Source organism: Neolamprologus multifasciatus, chromosome 2, assembly GCF_963576455.1.
Source record: "Neolamprologus multifasciatus chromosome 2, fNeoMul1.2, whole genome shotgun sequence".
NCBI lineage: Eukaryota > Metazoa > Chordata > Actinopteri > Cichliformes > Cichlidae > Neolamprologus > Neolamprologus multifasciatus.
The window spans coordinates 31,187,411-31,215,284 of record NC_140440.1 but is presented as its reverse complement, the minus strand read 5'-3'; the positions used below and the strand labels follow the sequence as shown (position 1 = coordinate 31,215,284).

The following is a 27,874-nucleotide window of genomic DNA, read 5'->3' as shown; positions in this document are numbered from 1 at the left end:
TCAATCAAGCCTTTTTCTTTTTGATAGTCGAACCAATTTCCTCCATATCATCACTTGGAGAGGAATTACACATCTGTGCTTTTATTTAAGTTATCTGGCTTGTTGGGTGAAATGAAAAAGACTGCAGCTCTGTTTGTGGGTCAGTCCATGTTCTGGTATCTGGTGTCGATGTAGTGAAAGTGGTGAGGTAGGCTCACAGAGCAGATCCTCCTGTTCTTACTTTTTGGCAACAACCAGCACAGCTGAAGGCACCAAACCTGAACACACAGAACCAAAGCAAGTCTGATTTCAATTTGTTATTTTTTTTTAATCTTCACTAAATATTAAAATTATAACGTGATGATACCAAATCCAGTTTAAGCTAAGTGGCAGCCTAATGCTATCCCCAGCTCACCCAGCTCTTTGAGGGGCTTCTCCATATCCAGTTCAGTGTAGACGTGACGGGGGTAAGGTGACAGCAGCGTGAAGTCCTGACCCTCGGGCGTGTTGCCGTTCATCTGCACATAGACGCGCACTGCCGCCAGCGGCTCCTGGGCCTTGAAGACTGTTGTGATGGTCGAGCCGTCCAGCAGACGGACCTGTGAAGAAGCAGCAAAAATTAAAGAACATATTTTAAAGTTCAACGCAACACCAGTTTATCTGCGTTTTTTAGAGGGGTGTATTCATTTTCATCTAAAGGCCTAAGCCCTGAAGCACACTCTGCTTATCATCCATTTTATTCTAAACACCCCGTTAGGCCTGAAGACTCTGTGCACATATTATATATGCATTTATCGAAACCTGTGACGTTCTGTTTCAAAGGGCACAGACTTCAAACTTTATTAACATACATGTAAAGTAACATTTTAAAACCAAGTATGAATTAGGTACCTGTATCCTGGATTCATCATACTCCTTTTTAGTGGGTGGAGGGCCCTGACTGGTGGGTGAAGACGGACTGGGCTGGCCAGGCTGGGATGACGCAGCGATGCTCGAGGGTGCAATACCTCCAAACTTCACAGAAAAAAAAAGTCCAAGTTGTTCTTGTTTCCACCAGAAGTGGTAGAATACAGAAATGGAAAATAAACTTGAAAAGTACCTTTTGTGCTCTTTCTTCTCTGTCTCTTGCTATCTTCTCTTTAACCCTTTGCCTGTTAGTAATAAAGATAAGCAACACAATGACACAGCAACCAGAGTTAACAAAGGAACAAAGTTACCTAATCAAATACAAGTTAATCTTTATGAATGAGAACATTTTCCAATAGGTAAAACAGAGATAATTTTTTTTCCTGGGTTATTTGTTACCTTTTTTTAAAAAAAACAATTGAATGTAACAAAAAGGGTTCATGGGAACAACTAGTTACAGTGAAAAGCTTAGCTTTTTTATAAATAAAGCCACAGTATTTAGGCTTGCAATACATTGGAAAACGTCACAAAAATCAACAGCATGACTGCTATCTGCTCTTTTGTGTGAGTTACTTGTGCATGTTTCTTGTGCATGTTAGGGGGTGGCTGTAGCTCAGGTGGTAGAGCAGGTCATCTACTGATCGGAAGGTTGGTGGTTCGATTCCTGGCTTCCCCTAGTCTGCATGCCAAATATCCTTGGGCAAGATACTAACCCCAAATTGCTCTCCGATGCATCCATCGGAGTATGAATGTGTGTGAATGTTAGCTATAAAAGCACTTAGAAAGATGTGCTTGTCTGAATGGGTGAATGCACAAGTTGTGTAAAGCGCTTTGAGTGCTCAGATGAGTAGAAAAGCGCTATATAAGAACCAGTCCATTTACCATTTACCATTCTCACCAGACTGTCAGAAAATGATTTCACCGAGGGTGAAACAAGGGCTTGAAATCTGTTAGTGGTATCAGCTCACTGTGCAGCTTTATGGCTTTTAACCAGAGAACACCCAAATTCTCTCCACAGATTAAAGAAGCTTCAAATTGAGAACATGTGTCAGCCGTGAAGGAGTGTGGAGACATTGTGGCAAACATTATGATCCCTGTAACATCTCTGGGACCCTCATGTCATCCTTGCGTTGTCTGTTTCCAACAGTCTGGTCAGAAACATGCACAAGAATAGCCGTTTAAACTTGATTCTGTAGGGCTCTGGCTGTGCTCCTCCTCACACAAGCAGACACCAGATACCAGCCCTGTTGCTGTGCTGATGCTCTTCTACAGCCCATCCATCTGTCATGAGATTATGCTGGGAGACAATTATCGGGCAGAGTAACATTATACTATTTAAAAAGTAACAGAATGCCTTTTAGCCAAGCTAGTCCTGTATATGAGATGGTGTGATTTGCTAGTCTTGGGCCTGTAAGACTGAAAGTTTGTTTTTATGAGAATAAACATGCCAGATAGGGCCGGGCCATATCATACCGTTCACGGTAATACCGGTATAATGTTGGGCAACGATAAGAAAATGAAATATCGCGATAGATTATGGGTAAAACCCGCATGCGCAGTGCCTTTGTTTTTATATGCACATGGCGGAAAAAGTGCTGTGGATCGTGGAATGAAACGGATGAACCAGAATTGGTTTGTAAAAATGCTGCAACTTCAGTGGTGTGGCACTGGTTTAGCACTGTTTTTGGTAGAGCATGCTAGCGGGCCGTCGTTATTACCATGTTTTTTGGAACATACGGCACACTTAAAATCAATCCTTTGATTTTTCTGAAAATCGACAGAGCACCTTATAATCCCGTGTGCCTTATGTATGAACTCTGGTTGTGTTTACTGACCTCAAAACGATTTTATGTCGTACACGGCGCTTGAAAATCTGTCAAATGTTTTAGTGCGACTTTGCTAAGCTACGAAGCCGCACCGCTTGATGGATTGTCGGAGCATTACGGCTATCGTAGGCAGGAGCCTCGCGGAGTGATACGTACTGTGCTTCAACATAATATTACCGTATTGTGTGTGTATAACCTCTTTTTAAGTTTTGTGGATATTATACATGGTTATGCTGAGGATATGTCGACCAGTTTCCACTGGAAATGCCTTTTGGTTAAACTGTCAGCAAGGATTTTGCATTTGCACTGTTAACTTTTTATATAACTTTAATGCACATAAAAACAGCTGCTTGTTTAAGTGAAAATACATTGATTTTTTTTTTTGCACTAATAAAGTTGTGGAGTTGTAAAGTATTTTGTCTAGTGTCAATTATATCGTCAGTTATATCATTATTGCAAATTTTCAAATATCATATAAATATTTTTGGTCATTTCGCCCTGCTCTAATGTCAGACATTTGGGAGCGAGAAGTATCTTTTTGACTGAATGGTTATTAGACTCTATGTACTCCGGTATGCAATCCTTCTCCAAACCTAATTATCACGTTCTCTAACTGTATGTGTGTTGTTGACAAACATACCTTGCCATTTTGTCCTCCATCTTCTCCCTCTGACGCTGCTCAGCGATTTTTTTCATTTCATCGTCCTGCAGTTTTTGGCGGATCTGCTGCAGCTCCTGGCCCTGCTTCCTCCGCTGCTTCTCCCTCTCCACCTCTTCTGCCCGCTCTCGCTCTCTTCTCTCCGCCTGCTTCACCCGCATCAGCTCCTCGAGCCTGAAAAACAGACACAGCTTAAATTACACACGTGCTTCTATATTCAATATGCACACTGCTAATCAGTAAAATGCACTTTGAGTATCCTCTGACCTCTTGACTTGCTCATTTTTCTCCTCTTCTGTCATTGGCCGTTTGACGCCGTCCTCTGTCTCAATGTAGCCGATGTCTCCACCTGCTATTCCTGAAGCCGAAACAAACAGGCAAGACAACGTGAAAACTTTGACAGCTTACTTCCGACTACTAACAAACGCAAAACAAGACAAGAGGCCCATCTAAAATAAAATACCACAAACCACAGCAGTGCCAATGAACCACAACGAAACACCACCAACAAAACATCAAGGAAGTGACTCAACCACTTGACACAACATTTTTGAGATAAAGAGCTAGATAAGATAGATTTACTGGGGGTGCATATCCTGTAGCTGAATTTGGCTGTATGCACGCACGCACACACACACACACACACACACACACACACACACACACACACACATACACACATATATTGACTGGTATAGCTATCAAAGGCAAAATAGTGTAATTTTACCATTTCCTTTTGGATATACAGCACAGGTGCACACATTCAGTATGACCACACTTACTGCAAATGTGGCGGTCTGATTGGTCAGATCTATCTATTTGGATCCAAATCAAGTCAAAAAATATTTTTTAACACATGAAATATTCACACGGATTTTACACGTCCAGTGTGTAAAGTCCTTAAGAGTAGATACATTTAGGTTGTCTAGTGGTATATTCAATCACACTGAAAATCTGTGGGTGGCTTTTCTTTCCTGCCCCTTTAATGACATACCTTCAAAACTTTCCTGCCCCTCCTGACCTTCAGAGCTATCTGCTGTGCTGGGCTGGCTCTGTGGTTCTCCTCCCAGGACGTTGCCCGCTGGCGGCACATAGGGCTCATCGATGTCTGGGTCATTTTCGTGTTCCATTAGCCTGAGGAGAGTTCGTAAGCAAAATGTATTACTTTCCAACAGCCACAAAGAGCTTTACAGAGGTCTAGATAACATTTTTAAACACCCTATTTCAAGTCAAAATGGACACACACAAACAAGGTAAAAAAAAACAAACCCACAAACCACTAAAATGTCTGAAAAGATTAGTTTTAAACTGCCTTTTAAAGAATACCACAAAGTCAAGGGTGCAAAGAGTGTGTGACAAGCTAGTGTGTGACAAGCTATTCCAAAGTTTTGGAATGTTAGTTTTCAGGCAGGTATGAGGAACCACAAACCGGTCTAAGAACTTGGTTTGAAGAATACGACTGGAGTAGTCGCAGGGAGACTATCTAGGAGGGGCTGCACCCCATAAAGCCATAAATGTGAGAACCAAGATTTTTAACTGAAAGCTAATCCTGACAGGAAGTCAGTGTGAAAGCTTTAAAAAAATTGGGTGATATGAGAAAGTTCATAATGAGTTAAAAGCCTCACAGTAGCATCTTGCACAGATTAGATGCGATTAATAAATGTTTCAGTCCGACAAGAAAACAGTCCAATCCAAGTGAGAGGAGATGAAGGCACACACACGCATTTCTAATTCACTTTTTGAGACAACACTACAAAGTTAATCAATATTTCTTAAATTGAAAAAACAACAGTCACTTATCCGATCACCACAATCATGTTTACATTGGGAAATAAAAACCACTGGATAGTTTTATGAGGGAAACTGGCGTGTGGAGCTGGACTGTGGCACCAAGTTAAGTGTTGACAGAGGGAAAATGTTAATGTGGGAGGTTTCAAAGTAGTGTGTTGTTATTCTGAGTGCTAAACTCACCAATCCATGGCTTGCTCAATTCCCTGGTTCCCTGTGTTGGCCACTGCCTTCTCTCTAAAGACAGATTATGATCATATGATAGATAATGTAGACACAGTTTCATTTCCTTGAAATCAGCTTCAAACCTGAAATCCAAATAAACCAATAAAAATGTGTGCATCAAGGATCACTCACGCTCTGTTTCGATCAAACCCCATCTCCAGCAGACTCTCAAGTGTTGTTAGCTCTGCCATTTTGACCTGAAACAATACAGGAACGTTAACGAGGAGTTCATCGTCTAACGTACTGGTACAATGCTTTCATCTGATGATGAAAAGAACCCAAAGGACCTCTAACCAAACTAAAGTTAATGCAAGAGCTCATGACTTTATTTTAGCTGACTAAAGCAGCTACACTGACCACTATTGTCCGAATATAACACTACGTGAATATAAACAAACGATTCCTTTACTAGCAGCTTACCAAAACACAAATTTATTCCCGCTACACACATGCAGTTATTTGATATAATAAATACCATCGTGATGAGAGCTAAAATTAGCTTTAATGTGGCTAACGTTCAAATTGCGAAAGCTAACTGGGAAGCCTCGCTGGCTAGCACGATTAGAAACAATTAGGAACTCCAATAAGCTCTTCATCACTTGTGCCGTTAATGTTAGTTTGTATACTTGAGCTAAATGCAAACTGACGTGCCAGTTTATTTATGTACGGAGGAAATATGAGCTAATATACCCAGTGAAGGTAGGGATAGTTAGCTACTCACACATCGGACAACACCGCTTCATCAGTAAGGAAGCCCACACGAGTCAAAAAGAACAATGCGAAATTCACGCTTATTAGAAAGAACGATTTTTGAAGTCTTAAGATTTGTTTAAAAAACAAACAACATACAGATCTCCACTTACTGGGGACACTTGACGACGCTATCGTCACGTTTATACACCTTGAGCTTCTACTGAGTTAAACTTCAAATGAATGAATAAGCCTCCCTAACATGCAAATAATGAACAGTAACACGTAAGCTACTGCAGGGTTCACCTGACCCCATCTATTCATCACCTCTACGACAGCATATCAATACCGGTGTACTAAAACGATGTCAAATGATACACAATGCAAAATATCTACAGGAACTAAATCAAATATCTTTATTAAGGAAAAAACATTCTTACACCAGTTGCTTTAAATCACTGGTGAAATATTATAGATTGGTGAAAGTAGTGCCCTAGGTCAGAGTGTAGAAATACTCTGTTCGAAGCAGGATTTTAATTCTATTAAAGTCTACTATTATTACTGATGTGGCCTGAGTAGGATAAAGTATATAAATCAAGGTGTTTACCTGTGAAATAAAGATTAAGTGAATATTAAATAATTACTTCACTACCTCTATTTATGGTTTTAAAGAATATAATTTGGTGTGAAATAGGGTGTTAAACCGGAATTCCCGTCAAAGTCAGTGAGATCAGGAAACACATTGAGTGTGTTGCTGGTTTAGATGTGCTATTTAAGAACTATTTATAAATGCATCTAACTGGCTTGGAGGAAGACGAAGAGGCTCTCCCTTTGTAACTCATTTACAATTATTGTTCTCACACTTTGACCAAAGATACATGCAGGAATGAACTGTTTGCAGGAATCACTCACTTTGAGCTTGAGTCAAATGCACTTTACAAATTTGTTTCAGGCAAACACTCCTTGTCTTCAAAAGTCATCTTCAAAACAACACAAAAATAACACTGTTAATAGAAACTCCTTCAAATCTGGGTCATTTTTAAACGGTTTGTGTTTTGGGGGATACATAAGGTCTTATTATTGTCTATAATTTACAAATCATTTGAAAAAAAAATCATATATCATCTTGCAGTCACTTCAAAAGTCCAGTCCAGATTTGGATTTTATAGCTATCCAAGACCAGAATAAACAGTACAACTTGATGGAGTTGGCCCAGATTTTGACTATTCATCAATCGTTTCTTTAAAGTAATCTCATAATGTTCTTTCCATTTAGATATTTAATCAGGTGATTTTATTAAACCGCGCCCCAGTAAGAGTGAGTGAGAGAGAGTGAAATGTGTCAGCAGAGGAATTATGTCCACTGGATGATTAGGGGTGGGGGAGGCCTGATGAGAAGGTCGGGTGATCTTATTGGCTGCTCTGCTGCATGTATGATTTCATCTCATCTGCGTGTCTCCGTGGGTGTTCAAACACAATGCAATTTGCTGACTTTTATGTGCAGGTTGGGTTTGTTACATATTTACAGTAAGTGTAATGATTAATTTTTCTCTCCCCCACATAGTCTTAAGCAGCCCTCATTCACGAGCCTACCATTACTCAGAGACTCCGCTCACTGCTGGGTGTCTTTTTTGTAAAAACGCTCTTATTTACTATTTATTCGTTTGTCTTTTTTCCCCCTCACACTTATATTTTGTTCTTTTTTTATCTGGGTTTTACTTGTCTTGTGTTTTCCTTTTACAATTAATAACTGAAGAAGCTTTGCCTGCAGCTTTTACTGGGTAAGTATTAACTTTTCTTTTACGTTCTAGAAAGCAAACTAACTCAAGAGATTAACAAGACCAGTTTATTTCACCATGCATCTAATCTACTTGCACACTGCAGGACAAACCCTGTAATATGTATTTGTATATATGTTAAAATGACAACAGTTGATCACAGAGGATCTTTTAAGGAAATTAGATGATTCATTTATAATGAATTCAAGTGCCTTCAAAAGCAAACACGTTCTGTGCGAACATGTGTGTAATTTACAAAGATGTTTGGTGTCATTTCGGTAACAAAGACGATATTGTACCTGTTCAGATAAAAATGATTATAGTATGAATACATTTCACTTTCTGCAGGTTCTAACTTTGAGATGATAAGCGTGAGGATTTGCCCAGCATTAAAAATGTTGGTTTAATATGTGGTATTTGATTTCCTGACGTCACCTTTCTCTGTCCAGACCGAGTTCGTTCTAGTTTCCGTGCTCGGCCTCTTGGTGCACATTATCTGAAGACGCTAATGAGCCTTCATAATGGAATTATCTGTTAACAATATATAGCAGGGCGGCCAAAGTCGAAGGAGACAGTGGGGTGAAGTTCTCTCCAGGCTGCCCTTATATTGCTTTATGATTCTCTGAGGGGTTTTTTTCTTCTTTTTACAGAAGGAGAGAATTAAAGGTCAAATTTCACCGAGGATATTCAGTGAGATTCTGGGAAGAAGATGAGCTACACACAAGAAAATTATGCTTACCACTTGTGTTACAGATCCTTTCAACACCTAATATAAAAAGAAATAGCACAATAGATCTATTTTTTTTTTTTTACTAGGGTTACTGCAACTATTGTTAACTTCTAGGAGCACGTGTTCTTGGAGGGAATGAGCCTGATTTTTATTGGCGTCAGAAGGGACACATGTAATCTTAGAGGCAGTAAAAACCAAGATTAGAAGATAAAATAGTGGATGATACTAAGTCTTTATTGGGTGTGGGTGGTATTGTGACATGAAAGCTGTGTAATAAAATGTCATGTGTAATAAAATGATTTAAGTTCATGTAGTCAGATGACCAAACAGATGACCAAAAGAGGGCAGCATTAATTCATATGATTTAAAAGTGGACCACAATGCTGCCGCCCCCTTCCAGTTTGCAGTACTCTGAAATGTTTGTCTGGCTGATCAAGAGTACAAACAATACAGACTGTAGTGGTAGTCACACAAAAATAGGAAAGCCCAGAGGAGTTGTTTAAGGTAAGTTTTGATTATATTCAGTTTTGACAACTGAATATACAACAGGAAAAACACTTAAATAGAAGATGCCAGCAGAACGAGTGTACATCCAATGCTGTGCTCTGGCTTGGTGCTCTCAGCTGTGTTTTTCTCTGGGTCTCACCAGCTGTAACAGCATCTCCATATGGAAAAACTGTGGCTTCCAGTGGAGCTGCTGTTATCTGTGGAGGGACACCTCTTGTCATGCAAACACTGCTGGGACTCTCTGTAGCTCATGAACGGCAACACTTTCAGTTTCTTGTTTCTCTGTTTAGTTTAATTTTCATGGTGATTTATGCGAAGGCTGCAATAAATTAAACAATTCTTGTGAATTCAGTTGAAGTTTCTGTTTCTTTATAGGCCTTTTTCATGAATAAAACACAAAGATTAAGATTTGTATGGCATGGGTTTATGTAGCTTTCTGAAATTAAAACCAAAAGTAAAAGTGAATACAAGAGCATCATTTGTAGTAAATGGTCAGAAGGATATGGGACTTTCCCTGACATCAGTCAGGGATGGTGATAGACTCAAAGGTCCCTTACAAAGGTCCCTTGGTGGTTCTTCCTGTAAACCCTGCAAGTGTTTACAGGAAGATATCGTAAAAAGATCTTTTTCAGTTCAACAAACTGAAAACAGAGTAAAAAAATACTCACCACTCAGCCTGAGAACACAATCATTATCATGAAAAGTCAAACCAAAACTAAATCACTGTTTGCAATTTGATGTAGCCATTTCAAATTAAAAGTAACACTAATTTCACTACAAACACTGCACATAAACACAATATAGTGAATATTAATTCATAGTGACTGTTATTGGAAGCTTCACTGGTTCATACATATGAACAAATGAATGAATACATGCTTTCATCAAAGTTTTCATATGGGTTGTTGTTCATAACAGTAACACATTTAGCATAATATACTTTCCTAGTGGCATCCGGACACTAAGAAAATGTGTAGCGTAGTAAAACAATATTAGAGAATAGAGAGGTCGTCTGGTGACACTGCAGTTATAAGCATTTGGATTTCACCCAGTATTGCTAAGTCTCAGGGTCGCCTCCTGTTTAAAGACAGTTCTTTAAACTCTCTCTGGCTAATTGTATGCTCCTAGTATGGATTATTGGGTATTTGACATTTTGTGTAAAATCTGTCTGTTGTGGCTGTTGCTGTGAAGGGGGACTGTATACTTAAAAAAGTTGTGATAGAGCACTAGCTCTCCAGCCTGTATGCAGGGGGGTGTGGGACTCCCTGTTTGTTTTGCCTGTGGAGATGACTTTGTTGCACCCTTACAAAGTGAAAGTGTTTCTTGAGAAGACATGACTCTATTCTAAAAAAAAATCTGTGTTTTTTGGGGGGGTTTTGTGTGTGTGTTTTGAAAATATGGGACTTTTTCATGTCTGAGATTTGTGCTATTTGATTTGGGATTTTGGATTCATATTTCAATACACAATGCACTAAAACCTGTTCTATGTTCTCATCTATCCCATTGTTTTTGCCACTTTTCCTTTATTTTCTGCCTTATTATGCCCCAATTAATTCAGTGTATATGGCTTTCAAGGAAGTTCTGCCTGTTCCCCTGTCACTTTTAACTAAGCACCTCATTATATTTAACACATTTTTGCATTTATCCACCATCTTTAGAATATGTGCATCCCATGCCATCCTTTTTATCACACTACAACCCACAAAACTTAAATTGTTTTACCCTTTCTAACTCTTACCCATATAGCGTGAGCTTAATTTCATCACTATGCTTTTCCTAATGCTTTTCCTTGTAAAAAACATTATCTTAGTCTTATCAACCGAATATTTAAACCCCCCAATTATGCGATCACTTTTCCACTTCTGCTCCCCTTAGCGTCTGTATAATCAATTTTAAATTTCTTCCTCTTCTCCACATTGCCCCATCATCTGCAAAAAGTGATAACCCGATCCCACCCTCTACATCCTTAAACAAATAATTTAGCAACATTAAAAAAAATAGTCTGCTCACAATGCTCCTTTGTGGCGTTCAATTTTCTGCTAAACCCTCCCCTCCCTTACTTGTATTTGTCTGTCTGTTAAGAAGTCCTTAATCCATCGGAACATTCTACTATTTATACACATTTCCCTTATATTAATTAGTAGACATTCCCTCCACATTCATATGATATGCTTTTTCTATATATTAAAATAACTGCCGCTACACTCTCATTGTTTATTTGTTTACGTTTTTATTTGGATTTTTTCCTCATTAATAATAACTGAAACATTTAACCATGACAAATATACAAAAAAACTGGAAATCAGGCAGGTGGTAAGCGCGTTTTCACACTACTGTATATGTATGAACTTTTCATGCAGAGGCTTTTATTGTGAAATAAAACATTCACAATGTTATTGGAAGCTTCACAGGTTCATATATATGAACAAATGAATGAATACATGCTTTCATCAAAGTTTTCATATGGGTTATGAAGAACAGAGGCTTTTATTGTGAAATACAGACTGTAGTGGTAGTCCGCGCAAAAAAAAAAAAAAAAAACTGTTTCCGGAATAAGTCCTCTTCGGTGGTTCACCAACTGTCAGCAGGTGGCTAGTCGGCTGGCAAGCCAATAAACGGTTTTGCTGTCTGACATTTAAGCAGCAATTGACTGCATCTATCTAACCACAGCTTAGTGTTTATGGTGGCGTGTCGTGTCGCGTCACGTCACGTTAGATAACGTCCAGTGAAAAAGGAGTCCTCCTTGAATGACTGACTTCGCAGTTGCGTGGCTAGCTAGCAAAGAGGAGGGTGGGGACAAAAACTTCAGCCTCGCCCAGTCCGTAGCTTTATACCAGCAGGCAGCTACTCTCTCGGCGGTGTGAGCACCCACACCTCTAAATTCGATACTTATTAAAGGGGAGACTGAAACCCTCGTGTCAAAGTAGGCGAAAAGAAGCAACCATGTTCAGGAAAAACTTGAAGAAGGATCCCGAGCTGTTTCAGAACGTGTCGGACGGATTGCGGCGGCTTTACCGGACCAAACTGTTCCCGCTAGAGGACACGTATCGATTCCACGACTTCCACTCCCCAGCCCTCGAAGATGCCGACTTTGATAACAAGCCCATGGTTCTCCTGGTCGGCCAGTACTCCACCGGGAAGACCACATTTATCCGGCACCTCATGGAGCAGGACTTCCCCGGTATGCGGATTGGCCCGGAGCCGACAACAGACTCTTTCATCGCGGTGATGCACGGGGATCAGGAGGGGGTGATACCGGGTAATGCCCTGGTTGTCGATCCTAAGAAGCCCTTTCGCAAGCTCAACGCCTTTGGCAACGCATTTCTCAACAGGTAAAGCCAGTGAGCAGGACTCCATTCTATCAAAGAGGATATGAAAAATTATATGACTCCCACCACGACCTCCACCTCCCAGGGTTATTCATTACTCTGTGAATGAAATGAATGGGGCTGACTCGAATACTCACTTTAGTGCTGTTGTGTGTTGAGAAACTGTCATAATAACACAGCAGCCCTGATTTTAAATGCACTCCTACATGTTCTCACATGTACGACACGTTTCAAGGTACATTCTCACATTATGCTGTTGCACAATCTTTTAAAATGAGCCGAGACTGTGAGGGCTTTACCTCTTTCATCATCTTAAAAGAATGCTGGTGTTTTGTGTCAATAGATGACAGATGTAGCTTGTATATAAAGCAGAGGGTTGGAAGGTGCTTTCCAACACCTTTTCCCACTAGCCTTTCCCTTTTTCTTTGTATCATATGCTACCAATCAAATGATCTTCTTCGCCACCTGGCAGAGTCACTCTTGGCTGACCATTTTCTCCCTGTCTCACCAGTGTGGTCTCTTGAACTTAGAAATAGTTGAAGGTTATATTGCTAGGGAGCATGCCGACCTTGTCCTGTCCTCAAATCATGAAGCCATAACTTTCATGTCCTTTGGCATGGTAAACCAACTCCCTCATCCGCTACCTGTGATCTTATATAGTCCTATCACAAAGGATTAAAGGTGTGGTTATCGATTTTGACTATTGTAACATACTTTTTTGGCACTACTAGACTGGCTTATGTGGAGTTGGTCAAGTCTAGTCCATGATCCAGATAACAAAGAGATTATGGGGAAACCTCCACAGCCACTCCCAAAATATTAATTACTTTTATATTTGTTACTCAGCTCATGTCCTAATCCAACAAAAATGTCCCCCAGCAAACACTCAGATGACTCAGAAGTATTCCCCTTGTGGGTCTTTTACCAGTTAATTCAATTTAATTATGACAAGAATGCAGAAATAATCAAAAACAGCAGAATAAAATTAAATAAATGGCATAGAAAACTGATTCTAGGGTATTCTTTCAAACCCAGAGAGCGCCAAGGACAGCTCAATCTTTGAGTGTTTCATTGAGTAAATGCTCCTCCCAGCTCAGAGTGCAAGCGAAACTGCACAAGCAATGTGCAGTGAGCCAGAGCCAGTGTGACGTTTCTTAAAACATCTGAGTCCAGTCTCCTAGGTGCTGGGGGGCTTTTGGTGGGGTGGAATTTGACATCATATGTCAAACATCTGATTGTTGATTATGTCATTTCCTGTAGAGGATATAGGTATGCCCCCCTTCTCTGCCTGAGTCGCACCCTGAGTGGGATTAACAAATAATGCACAACTGAAAAAAACTCTGGGACAGTCATAATACTTGTTCTGTTATTAGTTTCAGGGTATTATGTGGGTGTAGGTAGGGTAGCGCAAACACTCAACTTGACACTTCCCTAGCTGGGCTAATTTCCCATTATCTAATGACAGCCCTTCCTTTATTATTGTAGAGTGTTTGGTTTATCTCGCATGAGTGTCAAACCTTTGCCAAGTGTCATCACTCAAACTTGAAAATGTGAAGTAAGAATAGGGGACTCTAAGACTTCATTGGTCACTATGGCTTTATTACTGACTTGAAGGGAAGACAGATAAGATTTGAACAAAAGCTATTGTCCATTGTAGCATCATTTGCCAAACTGCTGGAAACGGTCCTGCGGTATTGTGGGACTTGTGGTAGTCTTTCACTTCAGTGTGCATCTCTGTCTCAGAAGCATACACAGACATGAGCGGGCATATGCTGGTTTAGAGCTCACATGATCACACACAACAGGATATGTGGGTAAGACAATAGCAGGTGTATGAACTGTTTAAACAGCTCACGTGGCATTTAGCCAAGAAGTGGCCTGCAAGTTGATAAATTGATTAAAATTTTCCACGAAGAACTGGATGTAGATAAACATTTAGAACCAAGCTGACTTCTGAACCATACTTCTGAGGCCAGTTTTCCATTTTCCTCTCAGGAAGTCAAAGAATTTAGCCTGGTCTTCAGCTAGGTACATAATATCAAGGGTCACATTGGTAATTGACTGAATGAGACTGTCAGGGCAGCTTCTTTTAATAGCTCTTAACTATAGTCATTCAAACTTCAGATTAGCCTTTAAATACCAGGCTCTCAGTATAAGCAGTTATTTATGAAGTGAGTAAACAGAAATCAGTCATGTGATCCTCAAATGCAGAGCTTTCTCTTGGGTTTTCTAAGCCCAAAATAGTAGGTAGCTTCCCAATTTTGGTGGTTTAAAAAATATATATATTTAATTTATTGACTTGTGGTTGACCTTTCATTGTTTGTGCAGTGATTCTGTTCTGAGTGTCTCCACAAAAGTAACCCAGTTTCTTTTACACCTAGATGAGCATGCAAATGTTTTAGCTCTTCTTCCCCTTTTATGTTAAATTCAACTGCAGTCAGAGGCTCTCAGTGTATGTCAGTGCTTTCTGTAAATGTTTAGTCAGTAAAATCGGAGTCAGCAGAGCTCAAGTTCCGCACTGGCCCACCCCGGCCCACTTTATCCTGCTCCATCCTGTACTCCTCCAGGGTGCTGACTCTGCACTTTGTTGTGATAGCGGCCGACACATGTACACTCTTATACAGAGGTTAGCATGAAGACCTGTGTAGGTATGTGTGTAGTAAAATGATTGATTCACCCACACGAGGCAAGACTTCACAGGAAGAAGGAAAAGTCACACAGTTGTAACCTGCTGTTTGCATCTCCAGCAGTAATGACAGATACCCAGTTTCCTCTTCTCTCAGGGAAGTTGAGGTTAGGACGTGAGGGAAGGTCATAGGTCAGGAGGTCATTAGCTGGAGCCAGATTTGCTATCACAGCATAGACTTGGTGTCTTTTACACTGTGGTGCGTTTCCCACTTTCTGAAGATATAGTGAAAAACTGAAGGATCTTTGATATGCTCATGCACCGTCCCCCCTCGTCCCCTTGGGCCCTCTGTTTCAAAGAATTCCAGCTCAAGTTCATTGGAACATTTTTTTTTCCTGCCAGCTCTATGTGGAAAAATGTTTGGATAGATGGCTGAAATGGAAAAGCTTTAAGAGCGAGAGAGTGAAAAACCTGCACATTTGTTATCTTTTTGTAGTTTATTATTGGAACATTAATACACAGGACCTCTATGCAGGAAGCCCTATTCTTATATTTCTTTGAGTTGCTCTTTGTGGATTTTTCCTTTCCCCGCTTTGTTAGGGTTTTCTCGTGTGTGTGTGCGTGCGCTCTCAGCGCGGTCACAGCAGGAATGTAAAAGCACGATTTTTTTCCCCACAGTCTTATGACCTGCTGCTTCTGAGCTCATGTTGTGAGTATCAGTTCAGTTTGACTGAAAGGGCAACAGAGTGTGAGAAGTAGTACTCCTGAGTGTGTGGTGTCTTAACAATCCCCTTCTTTGTCCTGAGTGGGACAATGGGGGTGTATGCAAAAGCAGTCATCTACTTTCATTCTTATATCTGTCTGTATTTGTATTTCTTAGCTTCATTTCTGTTTAAGGGCTTACACTCGGCTTTAAAATTTAAACCGCAGTGTCCCAGCTCGATGAGAGTATTGTAAAGTGAATTATGTCGCACTGGGAATGACTAAGGCATATAATTTATGGCTTATCATGTATTGTTCATATGTTTCCCTTATTAAATATTCTTACATCAGTGCTGACCTAAAAGCATTGCTGTCACGCCGTTTGGAAAATCTGACTCTATAATTATGTAGCCTCACTGTTGTTGAGGGCAAAACATCCAAACTAGAGCTGAAATAATTAATCAGCTTGTTGAACGACAAAAAGAAATTACTGCTTTGATAAGCCATTATTGATAATAAGCAAGTCTTTAAGCAAAAAAAAGTCACACGTCCATTCATTTCATCTTAAAAATATTGAATCAAGCGTGTTAAAAGCAGCAGTTGGGAGCAGTCTTTTACAATAACCACACACTTTATAAACCAAATGATTAGTTGAACATTAAAGGGCAGATGTAGAATAACTGTTAGCTTCAGAAATGTACTTTTTTAGTTTACCTTAAGGCATCGAGGATTTGTAAAATGAGATTGTAGCTGTCCTCTAAACCCCAGCTTTGTCCTGTTAACCGACTCCTATTTTATATTAGCTTCAGGTTTCTTCCAACAAGAAAGAACATTATGTTATGCTTGAGATATTGTTGCTACAAAGTTCAAGATTAATATCTGTTTAATAGGAGTTCTATGTAAGCATTCTCACCTAACCGGTTTTGTATCCCTCTCTCCTTTTACACCCCTGTGTCTGTTATTCTTGATCCAATCTCTCCCTCTCTCTTTCATAATGCTCTTTCACTTTCTTTTTCTCTCCTCTCTCTGTGCTTCTGTGTCTCTCACCCCCTCCTCCCCCTCTCTACCTCCTTGGCAGGTTCATGTGTGCCCAGATGCCTAACCCCGTCCTGGAGAGCATCAGCATCATTGATACTCCTGGAATCCTGTCAGGGGAGAAGCAGAGGATAAGCAGAGGTCTGCCTCACATACATCCAGTTTTCCCACCTTTCACATACGCCTTGTTTCATGTTCTTAAAACTCTACCATACCACACCCACTGCTCAGAACCCAGAAACAAGCGCAATCAGAAAGCATTGCATGTATGCAAAATAAAACCACAGGAAGTGACAACTTCACTTGTGAAAAAGAAATGTTGAAACAACAAACATACCCTCCTTTCCCCAAGCCTGTCTCTGTTTAGCAAATGCACTGCCAATTTACTGCAGCAGTTTGGCTCACTGTGTTGTCAAACCTGTATTTAGCTCCTTTAACACCTCTAGGTCAATGCCTAACCAAACAGGTTACATAAATCTGATGGAGACCTCAACAGCATGACAGTGCCAAGAGGCCACATAGCACTTTTCATTCGCTGTAGCTCTTCAGCGCCTTCAAAGAGAATTTATTGGGCCTCCCCTTATTTGTTTGCAAAGCTGGGGTGACCAATGAGAAATTGTCTGAAGGGGAGAGGAGCTAAAACAGAGCTGAGGCCCAAGACCAAGGCCCGGTATAAGATAAATAAGGACTATTTTAAGCAAAGCTCCAGGAATAAAAAGATATAGTAGGGAATAATTATACTAGATGGCATTTAAATCCTTCTTGTATTCTAATCAAATCTAAAAAGGTATGAAAATTTGCCTTCTGCATTACCATTCTTCCTATTTTTATATGCTTTATTACTACTATTTTTTATTTTTTTTATAAATTTTATATTCAGTCACAGCAGCATGTTAATAACAAAACATTGAACATACAGTAGTTTGCTGTTCAGTATTTACAATACCCCAAAAGATAACAGAAATAGAGAAGGAAAACAAACAAACAAACCAAAGAAACCCCAACAAAACAACAAAAAACAAACAAACAAATATAAAAATAACATGTATAAGGGATATTCAGTGTACAGTTAACTATGATAGTGATATAGAGATATGGCATGTGGTCATGATAAGGTGGTCATTTTAAATGTTTCCATGTACATCAGGAATGGCTGCCATGCCTTAAGAAATTTGGTGGTTGAACCTGCCAGTGTATATCTCATCTTTTCTAAATGTAAAAACCTCATGAGCTCTGCAAGACACTGTTCATGTGTGGGAGGAGCTTCCTGCTTCCATCTTAAAAGTATAAGGCGCCTTGCGATAAGTGAGCTTTATTACTACTTTTTAAACTTGATTTACCCTTTCTGTTTCCTATGTACTATTTATCACTACAGATCTGAATAATTTCCCTGTACTCTGTGGAAATAAATCAATTTATATTTTTATCTGCATGCTTCAGCAATGCTTCGACCTGCAGGGTAATTTCAGAATTGCCACATACACACTTTTCTTGTAACTTTTGATGATCTTACAAACAAAACATAGCTTCTTCTTTTTTCCCCCCCACCTGCTCTGTGTGTTTGAGAGGAAGCACATATATAAGCACAGGTTTTCTGTACACCCCAGAGACAGGAAGTGGAGTAAAATGGCAAACATAGCAGAGTTTCCCAAGACTGCCCCTTATCCATCACCGCCTGTGTTTGGCAGCTTCTTTACAGGCTGCTCTTTATCGCAGTTGTTTCCTGTGAGGCACTATATGAAGAAATGGGGAAAAAAGACTATTAAGCTAAATAAAGAAAAACTGATTATGAAATTAGCCTGTAGTTATATTCGTTCTCCCCCCCCCAAAGAGAAAGGCCAGAGAAACTGACAAGGCCAGACAAGTGTAGACCTAGAAACGGAGGTACACATCTGAGTATGAATAAAGAGATTTGGCACACGGAAAAGTGACCCTGACTAAAGACACGAGGAGGCTAAATCTGATGTTTAATACCTTAAACAGCTGTATACATACAGCACATACTCCTACATTCTTGCTGTCAAAGAGACTGTCCTCTGCATACACACTGTCTTACAGACATTATCCTCTACTCTGTTTCTATATAAACATGAATACAATACGGTACTGCAGACATACTGTACTAACTGTGTCATATATAAACACATCCGATTGGATTGTGCTGCTCAACTTTGATGGTCATGTGTGCCTCACCCAGAATAATGGCAGATCTGTTTTGTACCAGGCCTACAGGAAGCTATGATATTAGTGTGTGTGTGTGTGAGAAACGTCTCTAGTTTTTAGCGTAGATCCGCATTGCACAATTTCAAATGTGCAGGCTGTTGACATAACTTCGAAATTATTACAAAAGTTTTCAGGAAAAAAATCAGGAAACGTGAAATCGATTTATGTATATGGTGCTTTTTTTATTGCATAACACTTGGACTGTGTTTATTTTTGATTAGGTCAGCATGTGTGGTTCAGTGCTTGTTCCTTAGTAAACTATGAAGTGGCAAAAGCTATAGTAAAACTGGAACTAGGTGGTGTGTTTTCCGACAAGCAGTGCTGATGAATTGACAATGATATTTTAATGCTATTTAGCAAAATTAGAGGGGACTTGTAGCCCATTTTTTCTGTCATGTATGCGCTCTATCATTGGTGGGAGCGCCTGTTAAACATAGCAAAGGACTGAAACAGTCAGCAAGAAGTGCAAGTAAGATTATACAAGAATGTGCAATGAAAAGTAATTCCTGTATGCCAAAATCTCAGGCAGTGTTTTTTCCTGCTCTTTGCTCTTTATATTGCCATAGAGAGGGGATGTTCCTAATGTGGTCACCTCAGACACCAGTCTCCTTCTGTGAGCATAAAATCCCCACCCACCTGCTGTACAAACCTTTGCAAGGCAGCCAGTCAGAAGAGGGATGTCTTAAAGAGAGAGAGTAAAAATAGTTTGTTTCAGGCAATGGATGAACGGAGGGCTTGCCCCAATGACCTGCATAAATAAACTAAACTGTGACTCGTGCAAAACTCTACTAGAGTCTAAGAATAAACATCTGGAGCTGGAAGTGAGCGTAATAAGTCCACATAAGCAGATTGTAAATACATTTTTTAAAAAAAGGCTGAGCCTGCCACTATTAAGAGATAAAAAAATAACACTTAAGGATTATTCTGAAGAAGTGGATGTCACTTTCTGGAAATATACGTCCTTGCTGTGAAGTAAATGTGCAGCAAACAGATGTTTAAAGCTGGTTGTTTCTGTTGGCCTTTTGTTTAACAGACCTTGGCATATCGCACATCTTTAAGCTAAGTCCTGTCTGTTGTTTTATAGCTGCTGTGCTGTGATATGGAATTCTGTTTCTCGAATTCCAAACTAGTCCTTCGACATTCCCAGAATTCTGAATGAAAATATGCTCAGGGGTTTTTCCGATCATCTGCTCTCTGTCTAAGAGGCACATGATTTTGAAGCCATGAAGTCATGAGCGCATGGCTCTATCCCTTCATGTCTGTGCGTATAGTACAGACACAGCAGTTGTTAATGCTATGTGTTCTAATTAAGTCGGCCTTGAGCAGCTGCCTCTGCGATTCCCTGACATGTGCGTTTAAAAACAGACTTAAGATGGAATGAACAAATATTCTCAGCTGGCTCCCACTGGGATCCTTAACTGGAAGCAGTCCCCCTTTATGATGCCCCTTTACTTTCACATGTTACAAGCATGAACTAATTTTCCAGTATCCATCTGCTATATTCATCCAGACGTTGTCATTTTACTTTCACTTTTACTCTCTCAGTGTTCCCTCTTTATTCTCTTTTTATCTCCATGTCTCCCTCTTCGTGTCTCTATCACAGAGTTGCTTTTTCGACCGTATCTCTCCGTTGCTCTTTTCTATACATGTGTTTGGACAGGGACAAAAGCCAGCCGTGTTGGAATGCATGAGCTGCAGATCTGCCGTCAATTGTGCAGCTGGTGCGATGAGCTTTTAGAGCGACTGTCTCATTGGCTCAGAAAAGAATGCACACACTAATGAAAACCACTGCTCTTTTCGCTCCTCCTCCTCAAGTCCTTGAGGCAAATGAAAACTTGGGGGGGAAAAGCCAATTTATGCAATCTGACTCTGCCCCGAGTTTCTCAAATAAATCATTTCATGATTTAAGCAGGAATACTTAAATCATGAAATAATGATTTAAGTATTCCTGCATTCTTTGTGAATTCAACTGACACAAACACTGCCACATTTTATCTTGGTGTCACAGTAGCTGATAATTTGTATAGATGCACACTAATACAATGTGTTTAACTTGTACTAAAGGAAATTTAAGTTAAGAAATTTAAATTAATAAAGTGAATGGTACTTACTGTACCATTCACTTTATTAATAAATAATAAAGTGAATGGTACAGTAAGTTTCTGTGCTCAGGCGACTATAGAAGTGTGTGTAGTGCACATTCTGGTCAAGCTATTCACTTTAAAAGAAAAAAGAAAAAAAGAAGATGTTACAGTGTATAGCGTTTTCAGTTTAAGACCTTATATCAAGTATGTGTCTTCCTGCTTTCTGTTGATCTTTCATTGCTTGGTTTCTCTAAGGCACGTTGCAGAATCTGCTGTGTCCAGAGGTCATTTTATTCCTGAGGCTAAAACCTCCAAAGAAAAAAGAGGGACTGTGGTTTAAACTTACCTTTATACCTCTCTGTCTCTGTCTCAGTAAAGCAGTAAAGCCAGTTAATCAGTAATCAGAGGAAAAAGACCTGCCTCTTGAAATTCCTTATCTAAACTTTACTTGGAATATAAATATGTGTAGAGTCCAAAACTAAACTTCTTTAAAGATGCAAGTTATTGGAGTTTCTTTCCGGTCAGATGCTGCCACGCCGTTGAACTTGATGTGCTCAAGTAGAATATGAACAAACATTGGAAGATAATAGTGCACACTGATACCCAGGACAATGTAGCCTGCTATGTGTGTCACTGTGAGCTTATCTAGTCATGACAGTTCTTTATCACTTCCCATATGCTAACAGCATGTCACTATAATAATTCGTAACATGGCTGAATTTAACATGTACTGTCTTGTTTTTGTTTTAATGGCAATGCATCATCTGTTGGGGAAACTTGATTTCAAGCAGCATACACACCTACCTAAGTTTTAATGTTGTTCAGACCTTATTGTAGACAAAAGGTTTAGAGCTGGGAAAACAGTCCAGTTAAGAAACCCAGTAATGCGACATTTAAGATATTTAAAGATGTTTCAAAAAGCTTTTCTTTACTCTCTCCAGGGTACGACTTTGCCGCTGTGCTCGAGTGGTTCGCTGAACGCGTGGATCGCATCATCCTCCTGTTTGATGCCCACAAGCTGGATATCTCTGATGAGTTCTCCGAGGTGATCCGCGCACTCAAGAACCACGAGGACAAAATGCGCGTGGTGCTCAACAAGGCAGATCAGATCAGCACCCAGCAGCTGATGAGGGTCTATGGAGCGCTGATGTGGTCTTTGGGTAAAATCATCAACACACCTGAGGTGGGAAGGAGGGAAAAAAAGCCCTTTTGTTGTTTTTGCTTTTTTTGTTGTTGTTTTTTACAATTCTGTTTTTGACTGAAGATTTGTAACGCTGTGAGAATTATTTCACTCTAGCCTGGTAGTAATCAAGTGTTAGACACATGTGGAGCAAACAAAGGATGTTACTGTTTCCGAGTGAAAGCCAAGCTCCGGGCGAAGGTTGGAGAGCTTTTCTAATGTTATCAAGTTCTCACTTTACCAAGGAACTTAAGAAAAAAACTCCTTAATGAAAGTGAAACACGGATAAAATACCATCCATGTCAAATCCCATGTCCTAGCTGATATCACGTGACATAAGCACTTGTGATTTTTCCACCTGACTACTGAGTTAATGTTTGATGATCTAGAGCCATATTCATAAAGTGATCCCAGGGAAACCTTTGGAGCATGCAGATAATTACTCATTGACTTTGATCTGTAGTTCATAGCCTGTTTGAAGGATTAACACTACAAATCAGTCACATTTTTAAAAATGTACTCTTGATTAACTCAGTCTTACACTCTTTTCTTGTTTTTATTGTGTTAGAGTATATAAATGTTTTACTTCTGTTTATAAAACCATGAGAACAATGTCACATATGTGGCCTGTGAGAGAATTTCTTGCCGTGGGTGTGAGCTGTAAAGTGTAACCTGATGGAGATGAATGGATATTAACTTGGAAAACTTTTATTCTAGGTGGTGCGTGTGTACATTGGGTCATTCTGGGCACAGCCCTTGTTGGTCCCGGACAACAGGAAGTTGTTTGAGGCGGAGGAACAGGACCTTTTTGTGGACATTCAGTCGCTGCCACGCAACGCAGCTCTACGCAAACTTAATGACCTCATCAAGCGAGCACGTCTCGCCAAGGTCAGTATTAAGAAAATTAAACCCTTTGGCCTGATGCAATGATCATTGCATAAAGCACCACATTCTTTTATACCAGTGCTTGAGTAGCACCTATGCTTCCTTTAAAGGATAGGCACGGATACTTGGAGAAACAGCACAGGTTCACCTTTGAAGTAGTGATAAAATTGGTATGGATTGGTAGGAAATGCATTAAAAAATTCAGTGCTATACACCACCACTAGTTCTGTGGTGTGTGATAATCCAGTAGTCACTCACTGATGGATCATAGGAGTGTCTATAGACAAGCTTAGAGTTCAGCCTGCTGCTCTTTCCACATAGAGTGAGCTCAGTGCACGTGGCAGTTTACTGGAGTTAGAAGGTGTGCGTCTGCATGAAATAACCAAGCTCACCACATGTCAATCAGCAGCAGCGGTGACATTACATCTGGGGCACAGGTGACAAATAACACTGTAATAGTATAAACTAAGCTTTGTAGCGTTCACATCATAAACTTCTTTAAAAAAAAACAAAACAACAACACACAAACCGTTGAAAGTAGCAGTATACTTTTTTGCATATTTTCATAAATGGCATATTTAAAAAACAAAAACAAAACAAAAAACAAAACCATGAATTATAAATAATAAAAATCCCCAGAAAAACAGCACTGGCCACTTTAGGAAGAAAGCCTGCGATGTCAGAAAACACATTTTATGTGCATTTATTTACCTGGAAATATGCGTCACTGTGTTCTGTCTCGATGTAGTATGTGTTACTGTGTTTTCACACATTCCAGCCATAGACCCGTCCTATCTTCTTACATTTTGGTGTCATTTTTCATTTAATTGTACATCTGTAAAGAGACCAAAAAGTTAAAAAAAAAAAAAAAATGTTGAATTTTTTTAAAATAGATATTTCTGTCACAGATTACCATTCTTAGACTCGGCTGCTGAGTTTAATTTATGTGGTCATATTTTCACTCTCTATTCTTTTTAAGCCCCTGTCTTATGTCACTAATAGGGTGACACCAAAAAACAAACAATCCCCACCCTGCAACTTAGTGTTTCATGTTTAAAGTCACCACAAGCAGATGTCAGCCCAGTGATATGTTTGAACATATGTCAGTTTTAAAATGACAAATACAAATTATAGTACAGGGTTTATCTATTTCTGCTTTTAGTCAATATGTATATATCTGAAATTTAAAAATACACTGCAGACACCCATTTTAAATCTAGTTCCCTTCATTTGGCCTTCTGCCTGATCGAAAAGTCCAAAATTCAGATGTTGTAACTCCGAAATGTTTAATGCAGAAGTCCAGAGGGTGCTAAGAATTTCTGCTTTTTCTCTTATGCATTCAGGTGCAAGCTTACATTATCAGCTCTCTGAAAAAGGAGATGCCGAGTGTGTTTGGAAAGGACTCCAAAAAGAAGGAGTTGATTGCCAACCTGGGGGAAATCTACCACAAGATAGAGAAGGAGCACCAGATCTCACCCGGAGACTTCCCCAAACTTGACAAAATGCAGGTAAGATTTAAAAAGGGAAAAAAGAAAGAACTGAAGCACTTCCCTGACAAAACTGAAGTGCTGTCTTGAGTTACAGATCTGATGAAAACACAACTCTATTTTTGGAAAGTTGTATAAAGTGTTAGAAACAGGCTGTTCAGAGTAGAATGACCTTCCAACTTTTACTCTTCACATCTTTGCCCTTCTTTCCTGCTCTTGCCCTCCAGGATGGGCCAGGACGGAGATGAGATTTATTTTTCCTGATTTGTCAGGAAATCCTGCTTCTTGTATGTTGCTCCCATTGGTAGCCATTGAAGACTGATCTATTTCTATCACCAATTCCTGTTTTCTCTCAACCACCTTCATTCCCTCAGGAGCTGCTAAACGGTCAGGACTTCACCAAGTTTGCTTCACTCAAACCCAAACTGCTGGAGGCGGTGGAGGACATGCTCGCCAATGACATCGCACGTCTCATGGCAATGGTCCGCCAGGAAGAGGCCACCATGCCCAGCCAGACCGTCAAGGGTGGAGCTTTTGAGGGAACCATGAGTGGTCCCTTTGGCCACGGTTACGGCGAGGGTGCCAGCGAAGGCATTGACGAGCTGGAGTGGGTGGTGGGTCGCGACAAGCCCACGTACGATGAGATCTTCTACACCCTCTCTCCCATCAACGGCAAAGTGTCCGGCGCTGCCGCCAAGAAGGAGTTGGTGAAGTCCAAGCTGCCCAACACAGTCCTGGGAAAGATCTGGAAGCTGGCAGATGTGGATAAAGATGGCTTCCTCGATGACGAGGAGTTTGCCCTGGCCAACCACCTGATCAAGGTAAAGCTGGAGGGCCACGAGCTGCCTCCCACGCTGCCAAACCACCTGGTGCCCCCGTCTAAACGTGGGTCGGTGGAGGCCTAGATGCACCCTGCAGATCATTGATGTCAACACAGGGCTCTCCAGGCAGTGTCTAACTTCAAGAAAGAACGGCAGCACCTGGGGTATTTTTCACCAGAGAGAGACTGGAGGGTATCTGGGGGTTGGGTGGGAGGGAGGGCGGGGTCCATCTTTGTGAATCTGGGGATAATGTTTAGTGCGTGTGAAATAAACGGCGGGAGAGGGGTTTGATTTGCAGACCGATAGAAGGACAATTACCAAACTGATGGGTAGCTGGAGGTCACACGATGAGGCGGAACATGGATTTATGCATCCTGTGTAAAAGATGTCTTACAAATATACACTTCATATTGTTATATGTTGATCCAAAGAAATCTAGTTTTTTTTCCAATTGGGAAAGAGAAAGGAAATGAATCAAAACAGCTGTTAGATGTGCTTTATCTCTATTTTTGTATTTCCTCACTGTTAACTTTGACTCTTTCCAGAAGCTTCCTTTTTTATTATTTTGCCGGATAAATAAAACGGAATGCTTGTACCATTCAAAAGGTTAAGTGGATTTGTATTTAATATTGCTATATCACATTTAACAGTGGTTTGTCAGAAGAAAGCTACTTATTAAAATGGGGGAAACGCATTTAAATAAATATGCTAAATAAATCTTAACTGATTCATAGTTTGGTGCTTTAAATTTGTAGTGGTTTTCTGTTACCAAAGGTTATGTCAAGGACTGTGTCACCCAGAGGTCATCCAGAAAATATTTAATGTATTAATTTAAATTGGTTTAGTGCGCTCTTCTGCCCTCTGCAGGCTAGACAGAGTCAAAGCAGGGGGCTGGGAGGACATATAAGGTAATTTAGCCATGAAAGTGGCTTCTGCCTGCAAGTTTTCAAGGACAAATTGAAAACGGTGGCGAAGGCAGACATGCTTGCGTTCTCTGGAGCTCTTACACGACACGTGGAGACAATTTACAAAAACTCAGTCCGGGCTCAGAGACGAGCACAAATTGTAAACAGAAAGACAGGAAACCCTCTCCAGTGAGCCTGGAAATAATATACACTTTTATTCGCCTTATAAATCTGTGCGATATATAACCTGAGCAGGCATAATGTAGATGTCAGATGTCAAAACAAGCAACTGAAGTATAAAAAATACTCGTCAGGCCTGTATGCATCGGCTGTTTTCTCAGTGTTTGTAAAGGGAAATGCAGAAAGATGACTTCTGCAATTCCAAGAAATGCACAAACACATCCTCATACACTGCACGTCTCATCATGTTTGTTTGCATATTTTCCAAATGGCAGATTCATCGGTCTCATCTGATCATTTTATGTAACTGAATATCAGTTGAGAGAATCAGTTTACCTCCCAAAACACGCCATTGTACTCATGGTCATGTGTTTCCATCTTATCTTAAAATTACTCTGAAACGCTGCACAGTGACTCAGTAAGTTATCAGCCAGCATAAGATACATGATATTTCTCCTCTGATCCAGAGTCCAGAGGCGCTCTCTTGTGTCTTCCTGAGTTATTACAAGTGCTGTGTTTCGACCAGTTGTAAGCAATTCTACTTTCCCACGCCCTTCCAGCACATGCGTGATGGTGACAGTAAACATGTAGTTATTAGGAGATGCTCAGATTTCTAACACTTCAACAGGCATACTTGATATTTTTAGTGCCCCAAATTAATATAACCATCCCTTCTCTATGTCGTTTACTTATTGATACTTGACATGAATGGTTTACTGTATTGAATGGTAAAAATGTATTGCTTTTTGTATTGTTACACCTTTAACATAAGTCACGCAGTTAGACCCATAAAAGTGTTTTAACCATTAAGGCCATTTTTATACACAGCACCCAGGTTCAGATTGAGCAGTTTTTTGTCCTTTCAAATTAACCAGATTAAAGACCTGCATTTGATTCCAAGTGTTGATCTTGGATTTAGTAGCTGTTCACTGGAACTAAACAAGTGAACAGCTACTAAAAATGTAAATAAGGTACACCATCATTAAGCTGAAACACCCAAATAAACCAATCAGGGAGAGAACACCAACTTTAATCTGGTACATGTGTAAAAAGTGTGACAGCAGCGGGCTGCTCAGCACCACTAATACACCACAAAAGACAATTTAAGTGCATGATTGGATTCAAAAACACTCATGAGGTGGTAGGAATATCATTGTCAAGGGAGTTTACAACAAGGTAAATGAACAGATAAGAGATAAACTTGGTCCAGAACAGTGGGAGGAGAAAAGGCTTGTGATCTAAAGCATACCATGCCATCTGTCAAACATGGTGGAGGCAGTGGGACCAGGTCATAGTGTTTATTAATGATGTGACTGCTGATAGAAGTAAAA

The 27,874-nt window shown here is 40.1% G+C and overlaps 2 protein-coding genes across 3 annotated transcripts; one reads left to right on the top strand and one right to left on the bottom strand.

Moving 5' to 3' along the window:
• Positions 1 to 65: 65 nt before the first annotated feature.
• Positions 66 to 6,252, bottom strand: ubxn1 (UBX domain protein 1). 2 transcript variants are annotated; one of them, XM_085177998.1, is made up of 10 exons: positions 6,104 to 6,252; positions 5,515 to 5,579; positions 5,341 to 5,394; positions 4,364 to 4,503; positions 3,637 to 3,727; positions 3,352 to 3,543; positions 1,079 to 1,130; positions 871 to 993; positions 395 to 578; positions 66 to 257 (listed from the first exon to the last, which is right to left on the bottom strand). In XM_085177998.1, the coding sequence occupies exons 2-10, from the start codon at positions 5,571 to 5,573 to the stop codon at positions 217 to 219; spliced, it is 936 nt and encodes a 311-aa protein (XP_085034124.1). In that variant the 5' UTR covers positions 5,574 to 5,579; positions 6,104 to 6,252; the 3' UTR covers positions 66 to 216. The 2 variants fall into 2 exon arrangements, with proteins under 2 accessions (XP_085034124.1, XP_085034132.1); XM_085178006.1 differs by having other exon boundaries at positions 6,073 to 6,141.
• Positions 6,253 to 11,629: 5,377 nt separating this feature from the next.
• On the top strand, positions 11,630 to 26,181 carry ehd1a (EH-domain containing 1a). The gene is made up of 6 exons (XM_085177986.1): positions 11,630 to 12,418; positions 16,822 to 16,919; positions 22,027 to 22,268; positions 22,983 to 23,153; positions 24,494 to 24,658; positions 25,012 to 26,181. The coding sequence occupies exons 1-6, from the start codon at positions 12,030 to 12,032 to the stop codon at positions 25,540 to 25,542; spliced, it is 1,596 nt and encodes a 531-aa protein (XP_085034112.1). The 5' UTR covers positions 11,630 to 12,029; the 3' UTR covers positions 25,543 to 26,181.
• The last annotated feature ends 1,693 nt before the right edge of the window (positions 26,182 to 27,874 follow it).

Coding starts and splice junctions, on each gene's coding strand:
- ehd1a (XM_085177986.1), top strand. CDS start 12,030: ATGTTCAGGAAAAACTTGAAGAAGGATCCCGAGCTGTTTCAGAACGTG. Junction 22,269..22,982: donor AAATCATCAACACACCTGAG/GTGGGAAGGAGG, acceptor CTTTTATTCTAG/GTGGTGCGTGTGTACATTGG. Junction 23,154..24,493: donor AGCGAGCACGTCTCGCCAAG/GTCAGTATTAAG, acceptor TTATGCATTCAG/GTGCAAGCTTACATTATCAG.
- ubxn1 (XM_085177998.1), bottom strand. CDS start 5,573: ATGGCAGAGCTAACAACACTTGAGAGTCTGCTGGAGATGGGGTTTGAT. Junction 4,504..5,340: donor ATTGAGCAAGCCATGGATTG/GTGAGTTTAGCA, acceptor AACTCTCCTCAG/GCTAATGGAACACGAAAATG. Junction 3,544..3,636: donor AAAAATGAGCAAGTCAAGAG/GTCAGAGGATAC, acceptor TCTGTTTTTCAG/GCTCGAGGAGCTGATGCGGG.